At 47.7% G+C, this 26614-nt stretch overlaps 10 protein-coding genes across 10 annotated transcripts; 6 read left to right on the top strand and 4 right to left on the bottom strand.

The window, feature by feature from the left end:
* Positions 1 to 173: 173 nt before the first annotated feature.
* FOMMEDRAFT_158894 (uncharacterized protein) lies at positions 174 to 447 on the top strand (the record flags this gene model as incomplete). The annotated part of the gene is made up of 2 exons (XM_007268953.1): positions 174 to 218; positions 298 to 447. 2 exons carry the CDS (start codon positions 174 to 176, stop codon positions 445 to 447), a joined length of 195 nt encoding a protein of 64 aa, XP_007269015.1.
* A 523-nt stretch (positions 448 to 970) lies between these two features.
* FOMMEDRAFT_22090 (uncharacterized protein) lies at positions 971 to 3741 on the bottom strand. The gene is made up of 5 exons (XM_007268952.1): positions 3182 to 3741; positions 3042 to 3129; positions 2780 to 2979; positions 2603 to 2716; positions 971 to 2549 (listed from the first exon to the last, which is right to left on the bottom strand). Exons 1-5 carry the CDS (start codon positions 3564 to 3566, stop codon positions 2473 to 2475), a joined length of 864 nt encoding a protein of 287 aa, XP_007269014.1. The 5' UTR covers positions 3567 to 3741; the 3' UTR covers positions 971 to 2472.
* A 686-nt stretch (positions 3742 to 4427) lies between these two features.
* Positions 4428 to 5961, top strand: FOMMEDRAFT_89891 (phosphoglycerate mutase-like protein; the record flags this gene model as incomplete). Its single annotated transcript, XM_007268951.1, has 6 exons — positions 4428 to 4571; positions 4631 to 4800; positions 4849 to 4970; positions 5032 to 5093; positions 5144 to 5424; positions 5484 to 5961. 6 exons carry the CDS (start codon positions 4428 to 4430, stop codon positions 5959 to 5961), a joined length of 1257 nt encoding a protein of 418 aa, XP_007269013.1.
* A 1042-nt stretch (positions 5962 to 7003) lies between these two features.
* Positions 7004 to 8542, top strand: FOMMEDRAFT_148139 (carbohydrate-binding module family 13 protein). The gene is made up of 2 exons (XM_007268950.1): positions 7004 to 7399; positions 7457 to 8542. Exons 1-2 carry the CDS (start codon positions 7059 to 7061, stop codon positions 8331 to 8333), a joined length of 1218 nt encoding a protein of 405 aa, XP_007269012.1. The 5' UTR covers positions 7004 to 7058; the 3' UTR covers positions 8334 to 8542.
* Positions 8543 to 8786: 244 nt separating this feature from the next.
* On the bottom strand, positions 8787 to 11847 carry FOMMEDRAFT_30346 (coatomer protein; the record flags this gene model as incomplete). Its single annotated transcript, XM_007268949.1, has 9 exons — positions 8787 to 8851; positions 8909 to 9111; positions 9188 to 9320; positions 9390 to 9671; positions 9729 to 9937; positions 9989 to 10096; positions 10155 to 10321; positions 10384 to 11775; positions 11830 to 11847. 9 exons carry the CDS (start codon positions 11845 to 11847, stop codon positions 8787 to 8789), a joined length of 2577 nt encoding a protein of 858 aa, XP_007269011.1.
* Positions 11848 to 12117: 270 nt separating this feature from the next.
* FOMMEDRAFT_135878 (alpha/beta-hydrolase) lies at positions 12118 to 13585 on the top strand (the record flags this gene model as incomplete). The annotated part of the gene is made up of 9 exons (XM_007268948.1): positions 12118 to 12333; positions 12403 to 12441; positions 12501 to 12594; positions 12646 to 12773; positions 12834 to 12923; positions 12984 to 13061; positions 13120 to 13173; positions 13229 to 13366; positions 13421 to 13585. 9 exons carry the CDS (start codon positions 12118 to 12120, stop codon positions 13583 to 13585), a joined length of 1002 nt encoding a protein of 333 aa, XP_007269010.1.
* A 780-nt stretch (positions 13586 to 14365) lies between these two features.
* Positions 14366 to 14719, bottom strand: FOMMEDRAFT_158888 (uncharacterized protein; the record flags this gene model as incomplete). Its single annotated transcript, XM_007268947.1, has 2 exons — positions 14366 to 14637; positions 14698 to 14719. 2 exons carry the CDS (start codon positions 14717 to 14719, stop codon positions 14366 to 14368), a joined length of 294 nt encoding a protein of 97 aa, XP_007269009.1.
* Positions 14720 to 16638: 1919 nt separating this feature from the next.
* FOMMEDRAFT_90143 (uncharacterized protein) lies at positions 16639 to 18092 on the top strand (the record flags this gene model as incomplete). The annotated part of the gene is made up of 6 exons (XM_007268946.1): positions 16639 to 17005; positions 17059 to 17148; positions 17199 to 17264; positions 17317 to 17555; positions 17617 to 17823; positions 17877 to 18092. The coding sequence occupies 6 exons, from the start codon at positions 16639 to 16641 to the stop codon at positions 18090 to 18092; spliced, it is 1185 nt and encodes a 394-aa protein (XP_007269008.1).
* Positions 18093 to 18270: 178 nt separating this feature from the next.
* On the bottom strand, positions 18271 to 18892 carry FOMMEDRAFT_142261 (uncharacterized protein). The gene is made up of 4 exons (XM_007268945.1): positions 18809 to 18892; positions 18719 to 18747; positions 18516 to 18659; positions 18271 to 18456 (listed from the first exon to the last, which is right to left on the bottom strand). Exons 1-4 carry the CDS (start codon positions 18859 to 18861, stop codon positions 18299 to 18301), a joined length of 384 nt encoding a protein of 127 aa, XP_007269007.1. The 5' UTR covers positions 18862 to 18892; the 3' UTR covers positions 18271 to 18298.
* A 282-nt stretch (positions 18893 to 19174) lies between these two features.
* Positions 19175 to 26514, top strand: FOMMEDRAFT_126887 (uncharacterized protein). Its single transcript, XM_007268944.1, has 22 exons — positions 19175 to 19305; positions 19408 to 19498; positions 19558 to 19578; positions 19638 to 19723; positions 19773 to 19806; positions 19862 to 20088; positions 20142 to 21270; positions 21336 to 21550; positions 21619 to 22807; positions 22875 to 23096; positions 23155 to 23350; positions 23411 to 23994; positions 24057 to 24078; positions 24143 to 24246; positions 24299 to 24415; positions 24473 to 24703; positions 24764 to 24928; positions 24983 to 25334; positions 25398 to 25762; positions 25826 to 25923; positions 25980 to 26236; positions 26298 to 26514. Exons 7-22 carry the CDS (start codon positions 20813 to 20815, stop codon positions 26349 to 26351), a joined length of 4629 nt encoding a protein of 1542 aa, XP_007269006.1. The 5' UTR covers positions 19175 to 19305; positions 19408 to 19498; positions 19558 to 19578; positions 19638 to 19723; positions 19773 to 19806; positions 19862 to 20088; positions 20142 to 20812; the 3' UTR covers positions 26352 to 26514.
* Positions 26515 to 26614: the final 100 nt, after the last annotated feature.

Below are 26614 nucleotides of genomic sequence, written 5' to 3'. Positions count from 1 at the left end.
GTTCATACTACTGAAGCTAGAGTAACAGAGCTGTACTCTTAATATTCATGTACATTTCTGTATATACCCTGTCCATAGTTTGTATTCAATACAAATATTTGCTTCTTGTAAAAAAAATAGTGTTTTGTGTTGAAAAACAAAGAGGAAAAAACAAAAAACAAAAAAAGTAGTGTATGGAGTCGAACGTTGGCAGTGTAACCGCGGTTACTGCGGTTACCGTGAGAATTTCAACCGCGGATAACCTATCCGCGGTTGCGGATTGCGGTTTTTGGTGACGGTTTCCACTGCAGTCCCTAGCACAGGCTAGGGACTGGTGCGGATGGGTCTATCCGCGAAACCGCACCGCGGATAAGCATTTCCACGGATAACTTATCCGCGGATGAAATTCCCACGGATACCGCAGTTTCTGCGTATCCACAAAAAACAGCCGGAAATTTGCGGGACTAACTTAGACAAGTAGAAATCAACTGTTGTTTCTTATGCAATCGCTCGTGATACATCACAACTGTGACTAATGTCACACTTAGGTAATTAAAACAACGTGAATTTTTTTATCGGCTAGGCTAAGCACTCAAGTGACTCAACCGCGGATACTGCGGTAACCGTGGGAAAATTCATCCGCGGATAGGTGGTGCGGATAACGGTGGCGGATGTCGCGCCAGTCCCTAGCACAGGCTCGGCCGGGTCATCTAGAGGCAAATGTACCCTTCAACGTTTCCTTTCGATGAATTTTAATGCATTTGCGGTACTATGTAAGTAAATTTGAGAGAAATGTTTCAGAAAGTGGCAGTCTTTCTTCTCTGTTCGGTCCGGACTTCCTCAATTTGTACAGACTTCTACGATCAGTCGTCGAGTCGATGAACGAAACGTACAAAATCATAAATTTGGTCAAGTGGAAAACAACCACTACATCGAGACTCTATGAAAAACCAAAAGAACGAAATCAAGATATCCACATGAAGTAAATGTTGCAGAATGAGGATGAATGTCCCGAAGCTGGTGTAGTCCATGACAAATCAACAAGAAAGTAAAACCACCACTAACTAGGTCAAACAAGGTTGACAACCGGACCATTGTCTCATCAGTCGCCGATGAAACTCTTTGCAACGCGAAATTGTTTATCCATCCGTTCGATCTTCAGTATTCCAACACGTGAAATACCATGTGAGTGTGCGTCAATCCGGTCATTGTCGACCCCATTTGACAATACCATACTAGAGGCGTCCGATTCATAAGACCAAGGTGATGCCTTTCTTGTTGTCGCTTCCGTATGAATAGGAGGCGATTTTTCCGTAGCTAATGCAGTATAAACTTTAGGTACATTAATGGATGTGGCGAGCGTTGAGATGGATGTGGCGTCTTGTCCCCTCTGTCGTTGCTCCGCGTAGAAATTGAAAGAAGGTGGGATCTCCGAAACTCGCGGACGCCTTCTCAACGCCTATCCTCCGAAAGCATATAACTGAACGTTATACTCGAATGTTGAGATGCCTCGGAAATTACACACCTCGCCACCAGGAATTATGATTCTGAGAGTCTTCTTTAAATTGCTTCGCTCCGTAAGGAGAGCTTCCTGTTTCTCCTTCAAGGTACCTTCAAGGGTACTGCAAGCGCCAGACGGGAAGAGTGTCCGTCGAATGCGGAACATTGGCAAGCTCGGACTCGTTGCCCCTCCTAGTGCCTCGCGAATTTCGGCCTTCTCGTCAAAGACCTGTAGTTCAACCTTCTCAGGTCCGCGCTCCACCTTCCTCTTTCGCGCATTGTGAGTAGATGCGACTACTCTGCCTGTGAGAGTCACGAATGCGAGCACAAGGAAGTATATCAGCGACCCCATCCTTCCCGACTTGGACAATCTTTGCGACTGGAAAGACAACAATAATTGATTTTGCACGATTTTTGACGGCAGAAGGCAGGAATGAGGTTCGTATGCGTCTGCCAGAGCAGGTACTTGGACAGTTCAAAGGGCGGCTGGAGCAATGCGAGCGTACATATACGAGTATGTAGGTTGCATTGAGCGGCGGGATACGGCATGATACGCAAAGGGATCAGGTTGTACAGTAAGAATTCAATTGCAAAGCGAGCTGCAATAACAGAGGTGAGGGTGCATGAAGGTGTACGATGGAAGACATTGCAAGTTCGGTGTGTTGTTTTGCGCTCGAACCGAGCTCATAATAGTTCTACCTCTTTGCGTTGCCAAGCCTTCACCCCCTCCCGCGCCTCGTCATCTTCCAACAGCACCTGCAGTGGTGCAAGGCAACCTCGACGTTATGGGCCAGTAGTGCCAGAGCCAGATGATTTTTCAGCCCTCAGTGCTGTTTCCTTAAAATCTTACAGCATGGAGATTGTGTAGTTGCAGGTGAATTAAGCCGCGCAATTGGTTGTAATTGTCGCAAAGTTGACAAATCCGACGTCAGTTGATATATTCTCCGTTCCTGAACCAGCTAAAAAGATGTCCCATGCAAGGTTTGGTAAAGTTCACACAATAATCGCCCCGGAGATATCAGCGAACCACGCGTATTGATCCTTTGGTGAAGCCCAATCTAAGGTATGTCCTGGATGTATCAATCAGCTTCATTAGTTCCACTGTTCATGACTGAACACATACCACCAAAGAAAGTCTCAAAGTGCATCCCCTGAATAGCTGATTCTTCAGTCGTCCTAAGGATCAAACCGGTTGCGAGTATGGAGGAATTTCCATTTATACGAATCTCAATCTCGCCTGAGTCATGGACGAATTTCATCAATTACAAAACGCAAACTAAATTGGGGGCCTCAGACTGACCGTTCGCAACACCAATGTCGTTTAGCTTTACACGCTCCGTTATTGTAGTCCAATTCCCTGCTTTGAATGTAAAAGCGCCCCTCCCGACGGAGAAGCCATAGTCAGGATTCCGAAACGACTTGGGAGGGATCTCTAGAAGCCGAGAAGTATTTTCGTCGTATAACGGTAGGTAAGCATAGAGTTCTCCGGCAGCTTCACCTCTGTCAAAAAATAATGGACATGTCAGATCTAATTATGGGTCAGTTGCACTTTCTAATCTAACCTCCACATGAGTCGTAAATTGAAGCAAGAATCACGGCCTTCTTTCCGACCTCCAGTGCAAGAATATGCACTTCGTCCTTCACCTCCAACTGATATTACTCAGTATTAATAATTTAAAAACTGAAAATTGATGCAACTGACATGCGCCGGGTAATTTGCCGCCTTTTACCCATTCCCAGTCTTCCTGAAACAGTACCGAATACCCAAAAATCACTTCCTTTGCCTCAGGAAGCCTATCCTTAAAGTCACTCGGTCCACTGAGATAAAAACCAAAGCCTCCAGGTATTGCCCCCTTTGGGTTGATACTGCCCTCAGGATATACGGCTCTCCAGGCTTTCTGCGGTCTGTCTGTAGAGACATTCGGGGCTGACACGACTTCGCATGGAGGGGTCCTTGTACTTATCCGATGTACCCCTAATTCTTCATTCGACAAGTCGATGTGTTTAACGGAAGGCTTGTTAACGAGAGAAGATGTAGTCCATGCTGATGTGTACGTAAAGTTTGTAGGAAATAGCCAGTCATCCATGACAGATTCTGGAGAGTCAAGATCGCCTGGACTAGTTTGAAAAGGAGTTTGAGATGGAAAAAAGAAATCAAACAAGAGAAGATGAAAGAGCGTGAGTAATAGTTCCATGTACTTGTAGTGTGTAGGCGGAAAAGGAACCAAGACCTAGGGTTGGGCAATCCTTGCAAGCATCATTGAGCTCCTTTCAGGTTGCCAGCATCACAGAATCATGTCAGGAATGAGTCCGAAAGGATCGACGTAACATCACGTGCTGAAACGCACGTGTGTCCCTCATGCAGCGAACAGTCGCCACAGCTTGAACTCGCCGTCGTTCATATAAAATAAATATGATTGCAACCTCTCCTCTTACCCATACTCAACCCACCTCCACTCGTTCTTTGGTGCTAGTGCTATACTAACATCTCTATACTGAGAAGAAACTCGTAGAACTTTCGGATTGTATCATTGTAAGTTATGCTATCAAGTTCAATGCATACATTCATTCCTTCTTAGTCAACCATGATCTTAGATACCAGTGTATGTGTTCAACCAGGGGTTCCAATGCATGAGCGTCATTGTCTCATCGAGAAAGAGCCGAGGCTTGGAAGCTCGCACACGTTGCTCCCAACTCCGCTAATGCCGCAGTGGCAACAGTTGTTCCCAGGGCATATTATTCGTGATTCTTTTCGGAACATATTCTCCCGAAATCTGTATAAAAGATTAAGATCGGAAGATGATGAATTATTGCCTGTTGGATCCCCTTCTCTAGCAAAAACACCTACTAGAAGGTCCACTTGTAGGATCACGGTTTGGATTCTAGTCATGGGTAGTCTCAGTGTCTTTCTATTGGCTCTCTATAGTCTTGCCAGCATTCCAGGAGCTATGCCCACTGAAACGGCACCAATTACACCTCCGCTTGACATTCCGGAGAACATTCAACATTCTTGGGGTGCATACACACCGTACTTCTCTACTGCTGAATACAAAGCACCACCAAAACACTGTAGAATAACCCAAGTCAACATTGTACCGCTCCCTTATTTTCTAGGCTAGCTGTGTAAAATTCTGATAGATCGGCATCTCAGATTCAAAGGCATGGCGCACGCTTTCCCACATCGGGTTCTACCGAGAGGATACTATCCGCGCTGAAGAAGATTCAATCCTCGCCGTCGTTCAAAGACCAAAGGCTTGAGTTTCTCCGAAACTATACATACGATTTAGGCTCAGACAACCTGGTCCCGTTCGGCGCAGCTCAGTAGGTGCCCTGCACATTGGATTGTTAGTGGGTCTAATATATATTCAGATCATTTGATTCTGGGCAGATGGATTACGTACGATACAAGGACCTTGTTAATTCTAGTGTTCCATTTGTTAGAGCATCTGGTTCGACTAGAGTGGTCGACTCCTCAACGAATTGGACAACAGGTGCGTTTTTGTCTCGTTGCCCAACTGCCCATCAATTTGATAGATTATCAATATTGGACAGGGTTCGCTCATGCCAGTGGAGGAACCATAACTCCTTCATTAGATTTAATCCTTCCAGAATCGGTGTGTTATGTTATGTTATATTTTCATTTTCCTAACAAACGGTGTCCTAGCTTAACGACACGCTTGACGATAGCATGTGTCCGAATGCTGGAAGCTCGGATAATCAGACAAATATATGGCAGGCAATCTACGCTACCTCAATCGCAGCTCGTTTGAACGATGCTGCACCTGGAGCAAACCTGACAGATGCAGATGCTTCAAACCTGATATCGCTCTGCGCCTTTGATACTGTCGCCAATGAGAGGCCTAGTCCGTTCTGCAATCTCTTCGACCAGACGGATTTTGATGGATTCGAATACCTTAGCGATTTAGACAAATTCTATGGGACAGGGTAAGTATCCCCCCACGCATCAGGCTTCACAGGCAATTTACGCATTTTCCTTTATGTAGGTACGGACAAGATCTCGGTCCAGTGCAAGGAGTTGGATACATAAATGAGCTCATTGCTCGTCTAATGGAATCCCCTGTGCGCGACAACACTCAAACGAATCGTACACTAGATTCCGACCCTTCCACATTCCCTTTGAACCGTACGATGTACGCCGACTTCTCGCATGACAACGAAATGATTGCCATATACAGTGCTCTTGGGTTGTTTCGCCAGAAGTCTAACCTCGATCCAACGCAGCCCAATCCTCAGCGCACGTGGATAACTTCCCAACTCACACCATTCTCTGCGCGCCTAGTCACTGAACGTCTGGATTGCTCCGGAGAGGTATCTGTTCGTATGCTTGTTAACGATGCATTACAAACCTTGGAGTTTTGTGGTGCTGACAGTGACGGAGTCTGTACTTTAGCTGCATTTGTCACCAGCCAAGGATACGCTAGAAGTGATGGAGGGGGAGACTTCGAAAGATGTTTCACATAGTATATACGGTCATTGAATGCTTAGGCATTCAAACGATCCCCGGGGTTGAATTATTCAGGACCTTCGGAATTCGCGATCAATTTTGACTGAGTAGCGGGATTTTTCGAATCAGTGAACATCAAACCAAGGCGATTGAAATGTCTACGGAGAGAAGATCCCGTACTGAAGCGTCCTCTTGTCCTAGAAAGAGGAGCAATGGGGAAAACTAGGCTTGGGCAGCGCCTCCATCATGATCCGTCATCCTTACAGACTTGCTAGCGAAATACAAATCGGATTCTGTTCCATATTTCATTGGACTCATCATGCCTGGGAGAACTACAGTAATTGCATTTCTTCGTTGGTGACTGAGGCATGTTGCGAGCACATCATAAGGTCAGCCATTGGGAAAACTGATCCTAGTGGCAAATTGTTGGCATTGTTGGCTAAAGCATTCTGAATTGATACTGAATGGTCATAATGCTGAATACAGAAGAAACATATGAGCGGACCTGAATTACTGGAAAGCATCAAATGTCAGAACAGCCCTGCCTAGAATCTATATGTCGCTAATTTACGGCCGAAGAAAAGGCGCTACATCTGGTAAGCTCGGATCACAGTTAAACGGCAAGGAGGGAAACTACGGTGCCTAATTCGACTTACAATATCGATGGCTATGTTGTTTTCTGGACATTACAGGTCTAATGAGGAAGACAAAATGAACAGACTTTGCAATATGTGATGTATTCCTGGAGTTTGACTGTTTTTCCATCTATATCAACCTGCAACTTGTGCAAGGTTTTTAATGTTCGGTCAAGTCTGCCCGACGCCAAGGACTTCGGAAGCGAGGTCACGAGTGCTCGAGGATTGCCGACGTGTTCGGGCGCGTTCCCGCCTGCGGGCGCCATTCCCCATCCAGCAAGGAAGATCCATGTAGTTTGCATTCGCAAATCTCCGTACCCCGCAGGTCATTCAGCTACGGTCATCTTTTTCATATCATATAAAATGTGTAACAGGCATGCACATGTGTCCCCTTGTGCTTTCCTTGCATACCCCTCGCATACCCACCTCCCTCTAATTTTTTCTAATCCGCTCACTACATTCTTTATACCTTTGTTACGATGATATCTGTCAAGTTTGTCCTTGCCTCCGTTCTGGTCGCTGCAGTCAGTGCTCAGACTCCAAGATTCCTTTCACCCGTCCTTCTCGAACCAGGCAATAACTCGGGCAAGTGCCTTACTGCTGCGAGTAACTCGAATGGCGCGCAGGTCACTATCCAGGCTTGCACTGGTGCCGATGCCCAGCAATGGACATTCGAGAGTGGCTCCGTGAAGCTGTTCAACAAGACCAAATGCCTCGACGTAACTAACGGAGCCAATGTGGATGGCACGAAGCTCCAAATTTGGGACTGCAGCAATAATGGCAATCAGAACCAGCAGTTCTATTACACTGGAGACAACCGGTATGCTTAGAGATTCGCATTGCACGTTTTTCATCGGCGTTAAATCGCTTTTATTAGTCTTGCATGGACGAACCATGGCAAGTGTGTTGACCTTACGAACGGAAGCCAGAACGACGGCAATCAGATCCAGGTCTGGACTTGCACGAGTAACAACGCGAACCAGGTTTGGGAAGCGGGTTACCACGTCACTAAGCTACCCAACAAGTCGCAGGACGGCCAGTCTGGCATCAATAACTGTGGAACGACGAACTCGCAAACCTCGCAGTGCCAGACTGCATGGATCAATGATGTGGACGACTTTTGTCTGTGGGCACCGCCTCAGCCTGGTACCGTTGGCGACACTGAGCAAATTGAGGTCGCATGGTGCACCAAGACCGGACGCGGCTCTCGTACTGTCCCTGATGGGACGCTTCAGGGTGTGCACTTTGTGAAGACGCCGGACTACGTTCAAGTTACCGGTGTCGGTGATTTCACGAAGATGAACATCCCGAACGGTGACGAAGGAGGTGAACTCGACCCGCATGGTCCAGATGGTCGAGGAAACCCCGTCGGTGGTCTCGTATTTGGCAACTCATTCGGTGCGAACCAGCAATACCACGAATGGACGTCGTTCATGGCATACAACGAATTCTGCTTCCGTGCCTGTGTCGGCCCGAATGCCGCAGTGAACTGCAATCACATTTACGACGTGATGGGATGCTACTGGAACATGCCTGCGAACTACGACTCAGGTGTCTTTGAGAGCTGTGATGGCGATGATGCTCAACCGATGGGTGTGTACGGTACTTCGACCTGGTTCCAAGGCCAGAACCCCACTCCGCCGCCGCACCCGCAGCCAAGCTCGAGTAACTGCCAAACCGTCCCTACTGTCACCGCTTCGCCGCTGAAGAAGCGCCAGGACATGGCAAAGGTCTTCGTTCGCAAGCAGTCTTAAATCGAGCAAGAACAAAAAACTTGACATGGACATAACCCCCTCCCCCCTCTTATTCGCCTTCCTCTTGGACTATCCATTGACTCTGTTGTTGTCTGTTTGGTATTTTTGAGGTGTCGAACCCTCCACTCCTTTGTTGTTACGCAATACCTTAATGCCTTGTGTAAATGGACCTTCGCTCCGTCTTGGACTTTAGCTGATACATAGTTACGATACCCTTAGTCACACTATTGTCGCAGACATGTGCATGTTAACCCCATCATCAGCTTGGGGAGTGTTGTCAAATATTAGTACAGTGTGTACGTCTTACAATAACGGGTGGTATAATTTCCAGAAGGTGAAGAAGACATACAAACCTTTGTTTCTCGGTCGTTTGTCGCAATCTTACACTCACAGACCACAATGCCTCATTTTGATAAATTACATGCATTTATAACACGACGAAGACAAGGATATCTACGAATCAGAATCATCCGACGGCGATTCAGGTGTCTTCGCATCTTGCGTACTCGGCGAAGAGTCTACAGATCAGACAGTAACCCTCTAGACGACATGTTAGAAGGGGGAAACGTCCTTACCAGCGGAAATAGGTCCGTTCCCGTTCACCTTAAGACCACCAGGCCCCTGCGCTCGTACAGCTTTCTCTCGCTCAAGAGCTTCTTCCCATCCTTCGGTGAAGAGCTCCGGATTTTCTGCAGGTGATGCGACTGCTGCTGCGAGCTTTTTGCGATTCTTGGACTCTAACTCGCCGCGCCAGGCGGTGACAGCTTTTGGAACCAGACTATGGCGAGACGTGTTTGATCAGATATCGGAGATGTCGAAAGAGAGGCGGGTGCGAGGGAAGATGTGAGGCTTACCTTGGTGCGTATGTGCGTGCAAAGAGAGCCGCCTCAGGTGCACGTTCAGTTTTGACGAGAAGGTCAACGCAGGCATCGGTATCACCAAGTTGGAGCCGGCATGCGAAAGCCAAATTGTTTTGGCCCTTCGCCTCTGCGTAAGTAGATTTTCAAAGTCAGTGAAAAGCTATTAAGGTTTTCTTCTGTGCATGAGAGAACGCACCAGCTTGTGAAGCAAGCTTGCTCAACCCGTCTCGGTCACCAATAGCCAATAAGAGGAGCATAAGCGCGCTCAGATCACCTGCTCGCTCAAAACATTCACGAGCAAGGTCGAAGCGCCAAACGGCGAGAGCGCGGTCCCCAACTGACTTCCATTTCGTTTCTGCCTCAGTTTCGGGTAATGAGCGTACGATGTCAAGTGCTGCATCTAGATCGTCGAGTTGTAGTGAGAGGTCGAACTTGTGGTCTGGGTCGGCGGTTACTTGGAAGGCCAGTTCTTTGAGGTCTGCGGAACCAACAATTAGATCACAGTTAGGAAAGAGAAATTGTCATATGGACGTACCACGTGCTTCAAGGAAGCGTGCAACCTTGTTCCGCTGTTCCTTTGGTATAGAAGGGAGTATCTCGGCAGCAGCATCCATATCATCGCGCAGAACGGCGGTCTGGTATTCGATGAGGTTCAGGGAGAGAGAATATCCGTAGATCCTAACGTCCTTGTCACATAGGTATACGCGGTTGTGTGTCGGGATGTAGCCGAGTAAGTACATCGGGCTGCATGCAATGATAAGAGATACTGGGACGGGTAGTAAAAGAAAACCTTACTTGTCGAAGTGTGTTACGGTCTGAGCCTCGCTACCGATGAGGTAGTTGAGTCGGTTTGCTGCGTTGGTGTAGATGAAGCAGTCGCCGATCCATTTGCACGTCTTCACACTGCCCCAATACTTAGTATGCAGCAAAGTCCGCTATGTGGACAAAATATGAGACGTACCTCTCAGATACATCTGCAATGACTTCGAAGGCTTCTTCGACACCCTCGTCACCAATTTCAGCTCCAGACTCTAAAGCAGCGTCATATGCGTCCCTGTTGAATCGAAGAATGTAGAAGGACTCGTCAGAAGTGATGGCCACGAGGCTGCCGGTGCCAGACCAAGAAACCTAAATATTAAAAATTGCTATCAGACTGCGATATACAACATATCATGAAGCATCAGCCATACGTTCTTGGATTCGACGTCAATTCGTCGAACAATCTCGCCAGACTCCCAATCCCAGAAGACTACAAAACCACTCGCTCGCGCACCGAGAAGAGTGCCACCATGTAAGCTCTCAATAGGCCAAGAACCAACACCTTTCAAGGCTGAACCAGTCTTTTCCTTGAAGTTTTTGAATAATCGAACTTTTGTCCGACCCTCAAGCACGGCGTACGTGTTAGAGTCTCCAGCCCATGCAAATGAAGAACCCGATCCGAAGGCCTTGTTTCGCCAAGCAAGTGCTGTATAGATGATATATTCGCCATCACCCACAACAGTGACGAATCGGCCATTTGGGGAATGTTGCAAGGATGTTGCAAAGATCTCTGTTGAACCGATCTCACGCGTAGAAATCGGAATGCGTTGACCTTCGGTTACGTCGCTGTCCGCAGCCGACTGGAGGTTCGCGGACAATACTTCGGTGTTGCGCGTGTAAATCAATTTTCCGGAGGGATCCATGCTAAATGCTGGTTCGTCGCGGCCAAGTCTGATTACGACTACTCCTTCGTCGAAACCGACTGCAACATCATTCGCCTGTGGACGAATAGAGATACACCATGCACGTTCGAGAGCATAGCTGAGAGTATTTTCGAGGCGGTAAGTACCACTGTTCCAGATTTTGACCGTGCCGTCCTCGCTTCCACTGATGATCAGTGGCAAATTCGGGTGGAACATCGCGAATGATACATTATTGGTATGACCTTCCAATGTTTGCACGCAGCTTTTGCTGAGGTAATCCCATACTTTGACAGTGCGATCATCGCCTGTGGTAAGAAGGTACGGTTTGTCCGCGCCAGGATAGAACTCGACGTAGTTTACACCACCCTTCTCGTGTGCCTCCAATGTGAAGTTCGGAGTCGACGAGCCAAGTGACCAAAGCTTGACAGTACGGTCAAGACACGAGCTTGCAAACGTGTTGGTGTCCTTCGGATTGAAGACAAGGTTCATGATATAGTGCGTATGCCCTTCGAAGACACGAATACATTTCCACTGTTTATCCCAGTCCCATGCCTTGATGGTCATATCGTCACATCCCGTGAGAACGATACTAAGAGTGGGATGAACAGCAAGACATCGAATGTAATCTGGATGCGCCTCGAAGGCGGTGACCTTTTCGTGCGTGTTGTAATTAAATATGCGTAGCTGGAAATCGTCCGAGCCGGCAACAAACCAGTTTTTGCGAGGGATAAAGCGTACACATCGTACGGGTACTTCAGCGACCTCGAACGTCTTGACAAGCGCCCCAGTCTCATGATTGTAAATATTAACGCTGCCATTATACAGGCCTGTCATAAGCCATGGTTCCGTCGGATGGAAGTCTACGGCCTTGACGCGGTCCGAACGCTGGAACAATTTTCTCTGTGCACAACGGTGAATAATTGCAAATCACTGAACGCAGTAATAGAGGCATACATTGATGTCCAGGAACATTTTTGTCCTCTGCGTCGATGTCTAAGTATTAAAGTAATTATTCGTTGTCGCCTTCGACAGAGCACGTCGATCTCAGTCGTGGCAGGTCAAGTAAGTCACGTGCACAATATAGTGTGACTTTGTCACCTTTGTTACAATTACCACGTGACACGCGCGTCTACAACGCGTGAAATGGCATGACTTCTGCTTCTGAGCGGTGAGCCTGCAGGCTTTACTTTGAACGACGTCTACAACGTGGTGTTGCATGTTGGCAAGTCCATAATAGCCTCCATGGCTCACCACAGCTCTACGTATCTCTCGCTGTCCATGATTGCGGTTCCTGCTCTCCTCGTCGTCCTTCGTTTGCTCGCCTCATTTCCATTACCACCAGAGCCCGTGGCGGTTTACCCATCCTTGGCATCTTTACCTAAGGACTCGCACTCTTGGCTCATCTATCCCGAAAATTTCTATGAGGGTGGCAACTACGTCAATTTTCCTTTCGGACGGGTAAGGCAAAGTTCATATGCCGAGTTTGGGAAGATGAGAAGCAGTATCATGAACACGTGAATTTCATAGGTCAGATATTGGCTACTTGGCCCAGAAGAGGGCCAGAAGGTGAGATAATGAGACAACTTCTCAAATAGACGTTTGATCTTGCTTACATGAGACTTAAGATTGTCTTAATACACGGACTCTCCGTACCTTCAATTATTTGGAAGGACGTTGCACCCACACTCGCTGCGAAGGGCTTTCGGATTCTTATTTATGGTAAGGATAACTTTCTGTACTCGAGAGGTACGACTTATGCCCCATTGGAAGATTTGTACGGCCGTGGTTACTCCGATGCTCCATATCTGCCCTACTCTGCTGGGTTATATACAACACAGCTCGCTTTATTAATGCAACACGTTCGATGGGAACGAGCACATATCGTCGGGCTATCGATGGTTCGTGGGATAGTTTTACCACAACTTAAGAGATGCCAGCTGATTATACTAATATACTAGGGAGGAGGCATCGCAAGCTCCTTCGCTGCTAATTTTCCCAACTTGACAACTAGCAAAATTGCGCTCATCGCAGCAACCGGATTAATGGAGGTAAACGGTGTGCTTCGAAAGGGTGAATGCAAACACTAGACGAAGAACTTTTTCCTTTAGAGTTCAGATCTGTCGCGTACAAGCAGAGTCATGTCATCACCTCCTGTTCAATACGTTGCGTCAACGTCCGTCGTCCGCGTGAGTAGTGGAGCTGTAGTATATTCTCTACGGTCAACCACTGAACCATGTCCTTCAGTTTCTTCTGCAAAGATTAGGAGCTGGCGAACCATCCTCAAATCCGATACACGAGGTGAGCTCTACCAAGCATAAGTTTTGCCCCGTAAGGTTCTGAGTATATTGTATAGATCGTTCAGATTCAGTCCGCATATCTACCCGGATACAATTATGCAATTGCATCCTCGCTACGTGACGGCCCTCTGCGCGGGCTACGTTCGTCATTCAGCACGCTCACTGACCTCAAAAAGGACCTTCTCTTGATTTGGGTATATGCTTAAATACTGTTTACGATTTACTAATACTGACTATTAAGTACGAAGGGGACGTCCGACAACACTGTGCCATATCGTTACACTGCGATGATCCAAGAGCTTGTTCCTAACTCCAAACTCCTCACTGTTGAAGGTGGTCATCATGATCTAACGCTGTCTCATCCTAAACTTGTCACAGAGGCGCTCGTTGACTTCTTCCGCTCTAAAAAATAAAACATCGCATTTTGTATCCTGTTAAGTCTTCGGATGTTTTGCCTCTGCTCTGTTTTCCACCGTCTCCGCGTCTCATCCTTTTGCTATGCTATTTGTAGACATTATCTTGCCCACTCTATTATTCATTCACATTTGCACACATTCACACATCACAATTCCGCCATACCCCTTCATGTCTATTTGCACAGCTTGACCTATTATTACTCGCAATGTTGTACTACTTGGACTATTACTCAGTTGCTTGACTCTGTCATTTGTCTTTTCAGTAGATTAAGAGATACGACTTGCTAGTACCTGGCCTGAATGAGTTTGTTCAGGTCAGCTCAAGGTGCGTCCGTACGTGCAATACCTATCGTGCCAGGTCCGCGTCATTGACAACTTCCATCATGGTTTATGCGATGTGTCATAGGACACGCGGATCTCATTTCTTTCTAACTTTCTGTGAAGGTTACTTGATTTGGATTTAATATTCGACGAAACGTCATGGTATGTCGCATGGATCACATCCTCCAAGCATGCACTAAGACAACGCATAGCAACCTCTTTTCTGATTACCAAAGTGGTTTCTCTACGTTGATATTCGTGCAGTATTCATCGCAATTGCAGTAGAAAGCCTCTAGGCTATCAATTGAAGTCCTCGGGATTCGCACCGTCTTTTACGTATCGGAGCCATTAGACTTTGCCCGAGCGGGATCAAATCAAGAAAACTTGCCTCACGAATTTTCATTTCCGTGAACACGTGTTATCAACATGGTACTGATAATTACTCTACACAGCTGGCTAGCACGATAATCGTGTGTGTACACCCTCGGCAGGTCCTTTCCGGCGCACAGACAAGTGCGTGTGTCTTTCGCGCCATGCGTGTGCCTTCTTTGTCACGGCTAGCGTGCTGGCTGGAGCATGGAATCCTGGATACCCTGCCTCGATGTTTCCTGGAGGCACCTCGCTGTGCTTGATATGCACGGCGGGTACTTCAAATGCCTCCACCCATCGTACTCCATTCCTCTGTCCGCCTCCGCCCCTCTCCTTCCTCCTCTCCCATCCAACCCATCCTACGCTAGGCGTAGTTGATTTATCTCGACGCCTCGCGTCTCCTTATCAAACCTCTCTACCGAAGCGGGATCGTTCTCGCATTAATTTCCTGTTTCAGCTGACAAGATGTCTTCGCCAGCAGCAACATCGAAGCGCGCGCCTTCACCGGGCCAGAAGTCGTCCTTCCGCGCAAGGATGGGCACGCTGGCTCGACGCAGCTCGTCGTTCCTCATTCCGTCGCGGCCGTCTTCTCCATCTCCCTTGCGCGGCGACTCAGACCCGATGTCTGGTGCTTCGGGCACTGACAAGAAGTCCAAACGGGGTCGTTCTAGAACTACTTCGATGAGTTCTACTACTTCTAATGTGCAGACGCAGACTGCACCGCTTGTTGTGCCAGTAGAGAAGAAGGAAGAGCCGAAGGCGGAAGTGGCGCCTACAGAAGAATCTGCTGCTCCTGTCGAAGCAACTTCCGCCGCCCCCGGTGCAGTTACTGAACCGGTTGCACCTGCTGCAGAACAAGCATCGGAACCGGTTGCGGAGCCGGTTGTACAGCCAACAATAGAACATGCAGCTCCAGAGGCTACTCACATTGAAGAACAGAAGCCAGAAGAATATAAGCCAGAGGAGCAGGGGTCGGCAGATGAGAATTATGCACCTGCGTACCTACCTTCGGAATCGGAATCGGACGTTCCAGAGCGTGGACGACGAGAGGATCGCGGTAATGCAGCGGCGTATGAACGTTCTCGGTCTACTTCCGTTGATGTTCATCATGTTTTCTCCGAGTCTCCAAAATCTTTGTCTGCCTCTCTACCTTCAGAGAATCTCGATCACACTGGTCCGAGATCGTCGACGGACTCTACTCCTCCGAAGTCTTCATCGGAATCTCCGAATCAGCTCAGGTCACTTTCCGTGAAGACCTCGCGAGAGAATTTGCACACGGAGCTCAGTCCGATCGTAGAAGATGAGCGTTCCGCTCTTGAAGAAAGGCGTATGCCCTTCGCTCAGCCTGCTCAGCCAAATGCTCTGCCACCATCCGGACTCAGCGCACCTCCAATGAACGCACCTAATCTCAGTGAAGGAAGTGGTGGAACTACACCGCGTGCAATGCCAGTTCCATTTACAGCTAATGAAATTCATGAACCGCACGCTGTCGAGGACAAGGGCAAAGGAAAGGAGGCAAATGGTGCTGCGGTTCACACAGCTGAAAACTTGCCTCTCGATGGCTACTTTTCTACGGCGGCACCAATGCCTGTCCCTCAGTTGTCAGATGAGCAGTATGTTCGTTATATGCTGAGTTTTATGCCAGTTCTGAACGAATCCATTGCAGATACTACGCTGAGGATCCGTTTAGGGATCCCGAACCCGCGTCTGACTCAACTGTTCATTTCCAAGGCATGCCCGAGTATGTTGGTTTCTCGTTTGTAATGCATGACGATACTCAGAGGTGTGTTGTAGACCAGTAACTCATGGTTACCACACGCTGGACGGTCACCCTGCGATTGAACCTCCTCACCTAGCTCCACCAGTGGAGTCAATGCCAGTCGCTTACCCACTTCCTGCGCTTAATGAGGTCACTTCTCAGTAAGCTCAACGCATCTAACACATAATGGTCTGTAATAACTTTTCCAAAGTAATCTTCGCTCAGTTCCTTCGGACTACACTCTTGGCGGACATAGCAGTCGTGTTCCGAGCGTTCATAATGAAGTCCAGACCGAGTATGTTCAAGTTAAAAGTAAAATTTACTGAGCACTGATAATTTTTTTGCCAGCGAAACGCTCCCGCTCCTCACTGGACCAAAGGGCGTGGTAATAGATGGATTTGGGTATGGTCTCGCAACTACGGATGAGAAGGCTGATCCTTACGGTTTCCACAGCAAACATCCGGGCATGGCTCATAGAGACTTCCTGAGCTGCGGCTGGATCGCGTATGCACTTCCTGATTCGACCACGTATTACTCGCACCCTGGCATGCGCATCACCACAGACATCGACTTGGCGAACCCGCGAAAGCTAGAGGCAGTGATGAACTACGTCGATAAGAAGCTGACGAATGAAATAACACTCCCGTTCGAAGGTCTGGAGATCTGGTTGCATGACGAAGGACAATCTCGGGAAGACTTCGTGCCGGTCCGTTGTTGGGTTGACCATGAAACTCGAGCACTTGGATACTGGCCACCTCCCTCGCACAGAGCAGAACAATCATCCAGAGGATATGCGGAAGATCGTGAGATAATTCCAAGGGCACGCGAAACTTACGAACTGAGACGAATCACAGGACTTGACAATGAGTATAGGTACTGGGCGTTTATGGAGTCGCATCCTGCCCATACTCCCCTGCCTGTTAATGCATATGCGGAGGCTATGGACAAGTTGACTTGGTCATATACCGGTAAGTGTCTCGCCAATAGACTCCCCTGTTTCTGATGTTGAGATGCACTCTAGAACGTTTGCTAAAGTCGAATCGACGAGCACCTCCACCATTTACTCAGCATGAGTGCCAGGAGCTCATTGGCATTCTTCGAAACACATCAGGTACGTTTATATCTGGCAACACTCGGATAAATCTGACGCATCACCCCCAGGCTCTGAATCCACAGTCCAGGCCTCTATCCAAACGCGAGTCGTAGCTCGCATTCTTCGGCGCATTGGTATGTCTCTGCTATTTGTACCGGGTTTCGTTCAAGCTCAATCTGTGTACAGTGCAATGGAAACAACACTTCTTCAGGCCAGAAAAGCCTCTGCCTCGCGGTGTCGACAGTATCTCCCGTAATCAGCGTAGCGGACCAAATCGCAAGACATTTGCTGACTTCATCGCAGTGTGGTTGTGCCTCGGGATTCCCTATCTGTACGCGAGTAGACATGCGTATCGTTTCGACGAAGAGGGAGGATTATTGCGTTCTGCTGGCCCCATGCTTGTCGTGGGTGCCACCGTATGCATAGTGGCATGTCTCTTCGGATTCTCTATGACTTTCTACCGCACTAATGCGTCCGTTTCGAAAGGCCGCGATGATTCTAGTCGCATCGCTCACGTTCCTCGCTCTACCCGGACTCGATCACGTCTCGAGGACGGCCGGGTTCATCGCGATCATCGCTTCGTTCGCGAGCCTCGGAGCGTCCGTGATCGCCGCCCTGAGGAACAATGTAGAGGTACAGCGAATGGCGGCGCGAGGTGGTGAAGGTCTAGTCGTTACAATGTCGACTCTGACGGTAAGATAACTTTGCACTGTTTGATACGAAGCAAGTTGACGTATTGTTCATAGGGAAACAGCATTCTGCCCTCTTTACCAGCTGTTTTCCTGGCTTGGTCAATTCTTTCACTCATTACCGGTATCGTTTTATATGCATTTCGAGGCTCGGTCGCGATTGACACCGTGCACTGGACGAGAATTGCATCATACACGCGATGGACCACCATTGGTGTCCTCGGATTTTGTGGAGGCGTGTTGATCACGTCCGCGATTTTTGCACGACGATAAATATCTATTTTGCATCTGTATCCCATCCAACTGTACCTTTTCATAAATTTGACATGTATCCGCATTATGTATTTTCATGCATCACGCCTCCGAGAAACCTCTGGCCCATTCCTTTCACTGTTTCACCGTATGTTGCGATGCCACTCAAATATGTATTATGACGCATACCGCTCGTAGATGTTTTGAAATGCATATGATAAAATTGTTTATTTTCTCTCGGTGTCTTTGTCTTGAAGGATAAAGTACTCTGTACCATATAAGCCTGCACAAATTGCAGTTGCTCCCGTGAGGACCATTGAGACAGGACTTCGGAGCGTAGTAAATGAACGTCTCGCGTTCCAGAAGAGGTACGTCAGAGACCACGCTAGGTAAACGAACGGACTCAGTAAATAAAGGCCTCTTGCTTAAACTTCGAGTTCTTACCAGTTGATATGCCACTCCCGTTGAGGGAGTCTCCGGTGGAGAGAACGTACCCAGCGCCATACATTATCAGAGAAAAACCTGCACGCTGAGGAAAGGGAGGAAGTTTTGGAAATCTCCCAGGCGGGAGTGCAGAGCTTGCAAGAACTTAATTGGGTAATGTGAATTGTGAGGTTTTAAACCAAGTTTCAGCAACTTTCACTCACATAATGAGGCTAGAGACCAAGCTGGCCATCTAAATTTGTGACAATGGTTACTTTTGGTTTTCTGATGGTCATGTCGAAAGAAGAGCATACGGAGATTGTGAATATGGCCGGACGGTACTTGCAAAACTCCTCTCAGAGGCCATTTTCGCGTTCTTCCTACGGCTACTTCTAGAGCCGCAAAAGAAAAGAACGGAGAGAAGATTGACGATTGGGAAGGTTGAAGACTGTCGGTACTTTTCTTGATTTTATTTTCGAACTCCGCACAAACCAGATTATTACGCGTCCGTGAAATCACATCTTAGAAGCGATATGTCACAACGACGAAATACCAAATTACTAGATTATCATCGTTCTCAAACATCTCAACTAGCGCCAACTCTTATTACAAATGAGACAAAAAGGTTGGAGTGTGCTCATCTTCTAAATGTCTCGTGTGTAATTCAACCGACTTCTAGATGTATTCGTAATTTGAGTGCTTACAGAGCCCCAAAGTCCTTGAAGCGGAAAGGTCCCAAGTCGCGTAGTGCAGCGGTACTTGTAGCTCTTTTTATTGGAAGAATGGGAGATATATACGTCCTTCTGAGTCAGTGAGTAGGCAATTTAAGCGCCCATTTCCGCGTCTCTGTTGTTATTTTCGCTTTATAAATTTTTATCATTTTCACTGATCGAGCAATTCTGTTCGTTCATAGGCGAGCCACTACACTTCGAACATATGCTGGCGATACGTCCCTTCCAGGTGGCAAGGTAGAAGCCAGGGATCGTAACATAGAAGAAACTGCGGTGCGAGCCTTGCTTCTCATAAAGTTCTTAATCTTATCATAATACCATTGGTGTTTCAGAGGCGCGAAGCGTTTGAGGAGGTATAGTAAAACATCATGCTGCTTGAATAGCCACTGAAGTTTGATCATGATGTTTCAAGATCGGATTAAGCATGGATAGAGAAAAAGTTCCTCTCTTGTGTATTCTTGAACCATTCCTCGCGGGCAATCAATTAATAGTCACTCCGTAAGTCCGTATCTTTCGGTATCCACAAAATTTCTGACAGACGTGGCAGTATAGTCGTATTGGTCCTTGATAAAACTTTAAGGGTTAGTACACCCGAGTTCTACCAAGTTGTGGAAATCTGAACTGAGCACGGCTTAGCCTGTCCTCAACCAAGCGGAAGTCTCATCCTTATTTTCACATCCCTTAAAGTCATTTCTCAGCACCGAATCTCCATTTCCGCTCGATCCGCATATGGATGAAGTGCCGTACTACACTTACAATGACATGCCCTGGTACCGGGGCGATAGGAATCGGTCGATACGGATGCACCGGTTTCTTACAGGACGAGAGGCTGGTGGGATCAAGCCTGTTTACGGCCTCACTGCGTAAGTGCATTTCTTAATACGCCGAATATAGTTATCGATTGATGCCAAAATAGATCCATTTTGATTCGGGTTGCTTCTGTTGGCTTCGCACACCCTCCGGAGTTTGAACTCAGTGCACCAGATCAACCGAGCATGACGGAACGCATCGACTTCGCTTTTCAACATGATCCAAAGTTCATTGAAGCGTTCGAAGAGGATGACTTAAATGCGAAATCATCAACATCTGGGATCGTACGAGAGTTTCTCAAGCGTGCGCCGCGTTTACAGAGGCGGCGGCGACGTGTAACGAGCCATCTTTAGCTGGCTCTGCATTCTTTGTGCGGTCAGGATTCCTCGTTGATGAATGCTTACTCTTTCGTAAACGTTTGTCGCAGTTAATCAAATAGAAATTTTCATTTTAGGGGGCGTCGGAGGTGAGATCTACTGGCTCACCGTGCTTAACGGCGATCGACGCGGAAACCTTCCGAGAATGGATACGCAAGTCACACTGCGTAAGTGCGTGTACGTTATATGATCACGGAGTCTCGTCCCGTCGAGCGACCGTATGTGCGAGATACAAATTCTGGGATCGGCAAAAATCAAAACGATGGCATGTATCGTGAAATTTCCAGCTCTTATAAAGTCACGGATAGCTGGAACATGCGCGCCTCACCCATCTTCACTCACTCTCGTTTCCCCCTTCCTCATCTTAGTTTCCCGTATAATTCTCAGTTGCTAATCCATTATGGCTCTTGCCTACGAGCACGATCTGGAAGGCCCTGTACTCACTACTGACTCTGCAGGAGAGGATGAAGTCACTACTGGGTCACCTCCTGGTCTTGTAGAGTCGAATGTTACCCACGATGGTGCTTTTCATCGCCATTTTGGCATGGAGAGCCACCCTAGTAATGGTACTCATGCACTCGCTGGGCTGGAGGGGCCTGCAGAGCACCATGAGCCAACAACAGTCTCGCATGTTGCCATCGACCACTTTGATCCAGATGGTGTGAACGAGCTGAAGCGTACCCTAACACGGCAAAGTGCCAATGTGGGCATTGCAGGTCCTACTCAGCGTGCATGCGTGCGAAAGCAGCCTAGCGGAATTACGCATTCCTCATCAGCTAGCACCGTTGTGCAGGAGACGGGTGGACTCTACTCAGAGAAGTTTAATTTTGAACAGCATCTGAGGGATGTCGTACGACAGTGAGATTTCCTCGAATCTTCTTCTGTTGACTTTAGATAATTGACTTAATGTGTTTCGTATACAGAGAGAATGAACATGGCATTCAACCTCGCGAGCTCGGCGTTGTATTCCAGAACCTTCGTGTACAAGGCCGCGGAACGACGGCGAGCTTCCAACCAACTGTTGGTTCGCTATTGAATCCATTCTTGGCCGCGGAAAAAATGAGGAACTTACTTCATCCCCCCGTACGAGATATCATATCCGGTTTTGAAGGTGTGGTCAATCCTGGAGAGATGCTGCGTACGTCCATCTATTCGTAATGACTCTGTTGTATCAATGACTAACTTACACCCTATCATTGCCAAAAGTCGTGCTCGGCCGTCCTGGCTCTGGATGTTCGACATTGCTCAAGGCGCTTTCGAATCAGCACGATGAGTACCATAACGTATCGGGACTGTTGCACTTCTCTTCCTTCACGCCGAAACAAATACGCAAGCACTTCCGAGGCGACGTAATCTACTGTCCCGAAGATGACGTTCACTTCCCAACTCTCACTGTGGGCGAGACGATTGGCTTTGCCGCGCGTACGCGCATGCCTAATAAAGCGACTCGCCTTCCTGGTGTGAGTCGACGTGAGTTTGCCGACAACGTTGTCGAAATGCTCGGTACAGTCTTCGGTCTCAAACATGTCAAGAACACGAAAGTCGGGAATGCCTCGATACGAGGTGTGAGTGGTGGCGAGCGCAAGCGTGTATCGATAGCAGAAGCCCTTGCAACTCGCGCGAAACTGGGCGCGTGGGACAACTCTACACGTGGGCTGGATTCTTCAACTGCATTAGAGTTCGTTCGTGCCTTGCGAATCGCAACAGACAATTTAGGCCTCACGTCAATCGTTTCAATTTACCAAGCGTCGGAGCTGCTGTATGATCTCTTTGACAAGGTTTGTGTCATCAATGAGGGACGGATGGTTTACTTTGGACCTGCAAGGGAGGCACGACAGTATTTCATAGATCAAGGATGGGAGCCTGCGAATAGGCAGACAACTGCAGATTTCCTTGTCGCTGTAACCGATCCGGGTGGGAGGACAGCGCGTGAGGGATACGAGTTACGCATCCCACGCACGGCTGACGAGATGGTCGCTGCTTTCCAGCACCATCCACTTGCAGAGCGAAATCGGCGGGAGATCGCGGCATTCCTAGCCTCAAATGTCCTTCTTGACTCCAGTGACTCAGGACATGAAACCCTCGACTTGAAAAGGTTTTCAAGCATTTCGCCAGTGTCGAAGGAAGATAAAGAGATTAAACGCATGTCATACATACATTCCGCCCGAGCCGAACGAGCCAAGTTTTCGTTACCTGAGAGTCCATACACTATCAGCATTGCGAGTCAAGTGCGCGAGGTGATTATACGAAGAGTGCAAATCCTCCGTGGCGACTGGTTCACGCAGGTTCTCACAGTTGGATCGTATGTGTTCGAAGGAATAATCATTGGCACACTTTTCTTCAAGCTCGAAGTCTCGACGAGTGCATATTTCTCGCGTGGTGGTGTGCTTTTCTTGTACGACCTTTCTTTCCATTGCAGCTCGTGGTCAAGGATAGATCTAACAATTCCTTTTCAATTGCAGCGCCATCCTCTTCGGTGCATTTTCAAGTATGGCAGAGATTCCTGCGTTGTATGCACAACGACCCATCGTTCATCGACACGAGAAGGCCGCGATGTATCACCCGTTCACAGAAGCGATCGCATTGACTCTCGTCGATATACCGATCTCTTTGTTCACACTCCTCCTTTTCTCGCTTGTCCTTTACTTTCTTGTCAGGCTCCAACGGTCTGCGAGTCAATTCTTGTAGGTTCACTGTCTGGAGCTCATCTCAATTACCTGAAGCTGACTTTGTTGGGGATAGTATTTTTTACCTTCTGGTTGTCATTGTTACGTTGACAATGAAGGCATTCTTCCGTACGCTCGCTGCGGCATTTAAGAGGGAGTCAGGCGCTCAGGCTCTTGCTGGCGTCGCTATGATGGCTCTTGTTCTCTATACCGGTTATACAATTCCGAAACCGTCGATGATTGGTGCTCTGAGGTGGATCACTTACATTAGTGTATGTATTTCTTTGTTTGACCACGATATCCAGATTGCTTACTGGCAGAATTCATATTAGCCGGTCCGCTATGGCTTCGAAGCAATTTTGACGAACGAATTTTTCACACTAAATGGGACGTGTGCTACGCTTGTGCCGAGTGGTCCTGGATACGAGAATGTCTCACTTGCCAATCAGGTGTGCACAACTGTTGGATCTATCCAGGGTCAACAGACTGTCGATGGCAATCGCTTCGTACAACTTTCGTACGGTTATTCGCGTTCGAAGCTCTGGATGAACTTCGGAATTGAAATCGCGTTCTATGTGGGCTTCCTCGTATTCCTCCTACTCTTCACTGAGCTCAATACCTCGAGCGCTGCGGATACCGCTATGACTTTGTTTAAGCGTGGGGCGAAAGCATTGGTCGGAGTCGAGGCCAGCGGCGAGCCGACAGATGAGGAAAAAGGCCCCGCTCGTGGCCCCGCAGCGGCAAAGAGTGAAAACTCGTGGAAGGTCGAAATTACACCGGAGTCGACGCCAAAGATGACGGATATCTTCTCGTGGCGAAATTTGCAATATACTGTTCCTATAGGCAAGGGTGAGACGCGGCGTCTGCTGGATGACGTCTCGGGTTATGTTGTCCCTGGAAAATTGACTGCACTTATGTGAGTCCTCTCAGAAGCCTCTTTTTCACTCGTTTGATACTGATGCATGCTCGATTTTCAAGGGGTGAATCTGGAGCAGGCAAGGTTGTAATGAACTGCGGTTTGACGTAGAACGGAGCGCTGATACATGTTGCCCATACATGTTTAGACAACCCTTCTGAATGTTCTCGCTGGACGCACAGATACGGGTGTAATATTGGGCGATCGTTTCGTCAACGGCCAAGGTCTACCGCATGACTTCCAAGCACAAACGTAGGTTTTTATTAATATGCAATTGAGGACCATATGCTAATTCTTGTTTCAGCGGCTATTGTCAACAAATGGATACGCATCTGCCAGAGGCGACCGTTCGCGAGGCACTCTTATTTTCTGCAATGCTGAGACAACCGCGTTCAATTCCTCTTGAGGAAAAGGAAGCATAGTATGTTTATTTCCTATTGATTGACGTTCTCACTGTGATGATCTTCATTAAAACTAGTGTCGATACTTGCTTAAAGATGTGCGGGTTAGAGGCTTTTGCTGATGCCATTGTTGGTACGTTGAACGTCGAGTTCAAGAAGCGGACAACGATCGGAGTAGAACTTGCCGCGAAGCCGAAGCTTTTGCTCTTCTTGGACGAGCCAACCAGTGGTCTGGATAGTCAGTCAGCCTGGGCGATCATGGCGTTTTTGCGCAATCTGGCAGACAACGGACAGGCGATTCTTTGCACGTGAGTGACTGTTACACTGACTTAACAACATGCATATAATTTATGCGGTCCCTTGTTTAGCATCCATCAGCCTTCGAGCGAATTGTTCCAAGTCTTCGACCGCTTATTGCTTCTTCGCAAAGGGGGACAAATGGTGTACTTTGGGGATCTCGGGGACAACTGCTCAACGTTGATCGACTATTTTGAGAGAAACGGTGCACGCAAGTGTGGACCGCAGGAGAATCCGTAAGTATAACAATGGATTGTCTTAGCTCTTGCATCCATTCTTACACTTCATAGAGCCGAATGGATGCTCGATGTAATTGGAGCTGGCGCGACGGCAACTACTACGATAGACTGGCATGAAGCTTGGAACAATTCGGTAGAAGCTGCCAAATTCAAAGTTCACCTGGAGGAAATGCATGAAGAAGGCCGAAAGAAACCACCAGTCCAAGCAACACAGAAATCGGAGTTCGCCACACCTTGGGGTTATCAACTTTACGTACTCTTAATGCGTGCCTTCCAAGCTTACTGGCGCAACCCAACTTATATCATGGCAAAGCAGTTCTTGAACATCGCTGCTGGTCTTTTCCTTGGGTTTACATTCTTCAAGGCTGATGATTCGATCCAAGGCACCCAGAACAAGCTTTTCGTACGCGTTCATTGTTTATTTGAGACATTCCCATGTATTAACTATGCACATCCATCATGCTAGGCAATCTTCATGTCGACTCTCCTTGCTGTGGCACATGCTAACACAATCCAAGTGGCCTTCATTGATTTTCGGAACATATATGAAGTGCGCGAGCGCCCAAGTAGAATGTACAGCTGGACGGCACTCGTGACAACTCAGCTTCTGGTTGAGTTACCATGGAATATATTCGGCTCTACTTTGTTCTTCCTTTGCTGGTACTGGACGGTTGGATTTGAGTCGAGTCGAGCAGGGTATACGTACTTAATGTTTTGCGTCGTCTTTCCACTCTATTATACGACACTTGCACACGCCGTTGCAGCAACAGCACCAAATGCTGTAATTGGCGCCGTGCTTTTCACGGCTCTGTTCTCTTTCGTAATAGCATTGTGGGTTACACTTCAATTTTACTCAACATTGCGGATGTAATACTAATCTGTCTCGCCCCTAAGCAATGGCGTATTACAACCCTTTGCTCAATTAGGTTGGTGGAAGTGGATGTACCACCTTTCTCCGTATACGTACCTTGTCGAAGGACTTCTTGGGCAAGGTCTGTTTTTCTTTTTCAATATTTCCCAGCGCATTACTTATGTCTTTCCATTGTAGCGATTGGGAAAATGGAGATAAATTGCTCCCCTATCGAGCTTGTACCGATAAGCCCACCCGACGGTCAGACTTGCGCGCAATATATGAATGCCTTTATTTCCTTCGCTGGTGGATACTTGACCAACCCTAATGCAACGAGTAGTTGTCAGTTCTGTGCTTTCCGTACAACGGATCAGTTTATGGCGGCCTCATTCAACATGTTCTATTCGCACCGTTGGCGCGACTTTGGGTTACTGATGACTTACATCGCCTTTAATGTATGTCTTTGAGATGCTCCTTTCTGCGAGATTGTTTGTGCTTACATGCCTCTTTGTTCAGACCGTCATGATTTATGTGTTTACATACGTCTTCCGTATTCGCTCGTGGCGCTAGGCTACTTTCTCTCCTTCCTCCTCTGCATTCGTTACTTTACGCCTTTGAGCTCTTCTTCGCACAATAATAATACCTGACATGGACCCAAGAATCCGTATGAATGTTTTGGCACTCGTGATCCGCGTTTTAGGTTGTAAATTTCTTAGACATGTGTAGTTTCGGCTAGTCGAGTTGATTAAAAATAATCTTTACTTAATTGGATACTCCACTTGATTAACTTTGCTCCCTTCATGTGATAGTTTGGATAGCAGTAGCATATCAAA

The sequence above is a fragment of the Fomitiporia mediterranea genome (assembly GCF_000271605.1).
Source record: "Fomitiporia mediterranea MF3/22 unplaced genomic scaffold FOMMEscaffold_8, whole genome shotgun sequence".
Classification (NCBI taxonomy): domain Eukaryota; kingdom Fungi; phylum Basidiomycota; class Agaricomycetes; order Hymenochaetales; family Hymenochaetaceae; genus Fomitiporia; species Fomitiporia mediterranea.
This window is presented reverse-complemented; position numbering and strand designations above follow the sequence as displayed.

Bases quoted from the DNA above. Each gene is read 5' to 3' on its own strand.
- FOMMEDRAFT_142261 (XM_007268945.1), bottom strand. From the start codon at position 18,861: ATGGCCTCTGAGAGGAGTTTTGCAAGTACCGTCCGGCCATATTCACAA. The intron at 18,748-18,808 runs GTATGCTCTTCT...TCACAAATTTAG, and splicing joins CGGCCATATTCACAATCTCC to ATGGCCAGCTTGGTCTCTAG. The intron at 18,457-18,515 runs GTAAGAACTCGA...TCGTTTACCTAG, and splicing joins CGGGAGTGGCATATCAACTG to CGTGGTCTCTGACGTACCTC.
- FOMMEDRAFT_148139 (XM_007268950.1), top strand. From the start codon at position 7,059: ATGATATCTGTCAAGTTTGTCCTTGCCTCCGTTCTGGTCGCTGCAGTC. The intron at 7,400-7,456 runs GTATGCTTAGAG...CGCTTTTATTAG, and splicing joins TATTACACTGGAGACAACCG to TCTTGCATGGACGAACCATG.
- FOMMEDRAFT_22090 (XM_007268952.1), bottom strand. From the start codon at position 3,566: ATGGATGACTGGCTATTTCCTACAAACTTTACGTACACATCAGCATGG. The intron at 3,130-3,181 runs GTCAGTTGCATC...GAGTAATATCAG, and splicing joins CGGCAAATTACCCGGCGCAT to TTGGAGGTGAAGGACGAAGT. The intron at 2,717-2,779 runs GTCAGTCTGAGG...TCCATGACTCAG, and splicing joins CGACATTGGTGTTGCGAACG to GCGAGATTGAGATTCGTATA.
- FOMMEDRAFT_126887 (XM_007268944.1), top strand. From the start codon at position 20,813: ATGGCTCTTGCCTACGAGCACGATCTGGAAGGCCCTGTACTCACTACT. The intron at 21,551-21,618 runs GTACGTCCATCT...CATTGCCAAAAG, and splicing joins CAATCCTGGAGAGATGCTGC to TCGTGCTCGGCCGTCCTGGC. The intron at 24,416-24,472 runs GTATGTTTATTT...CATTAAAACTAG, and splicing joins CTTGAGGAAAAGGAAGCATA to TGTCGATACTTGCTTAAAGA.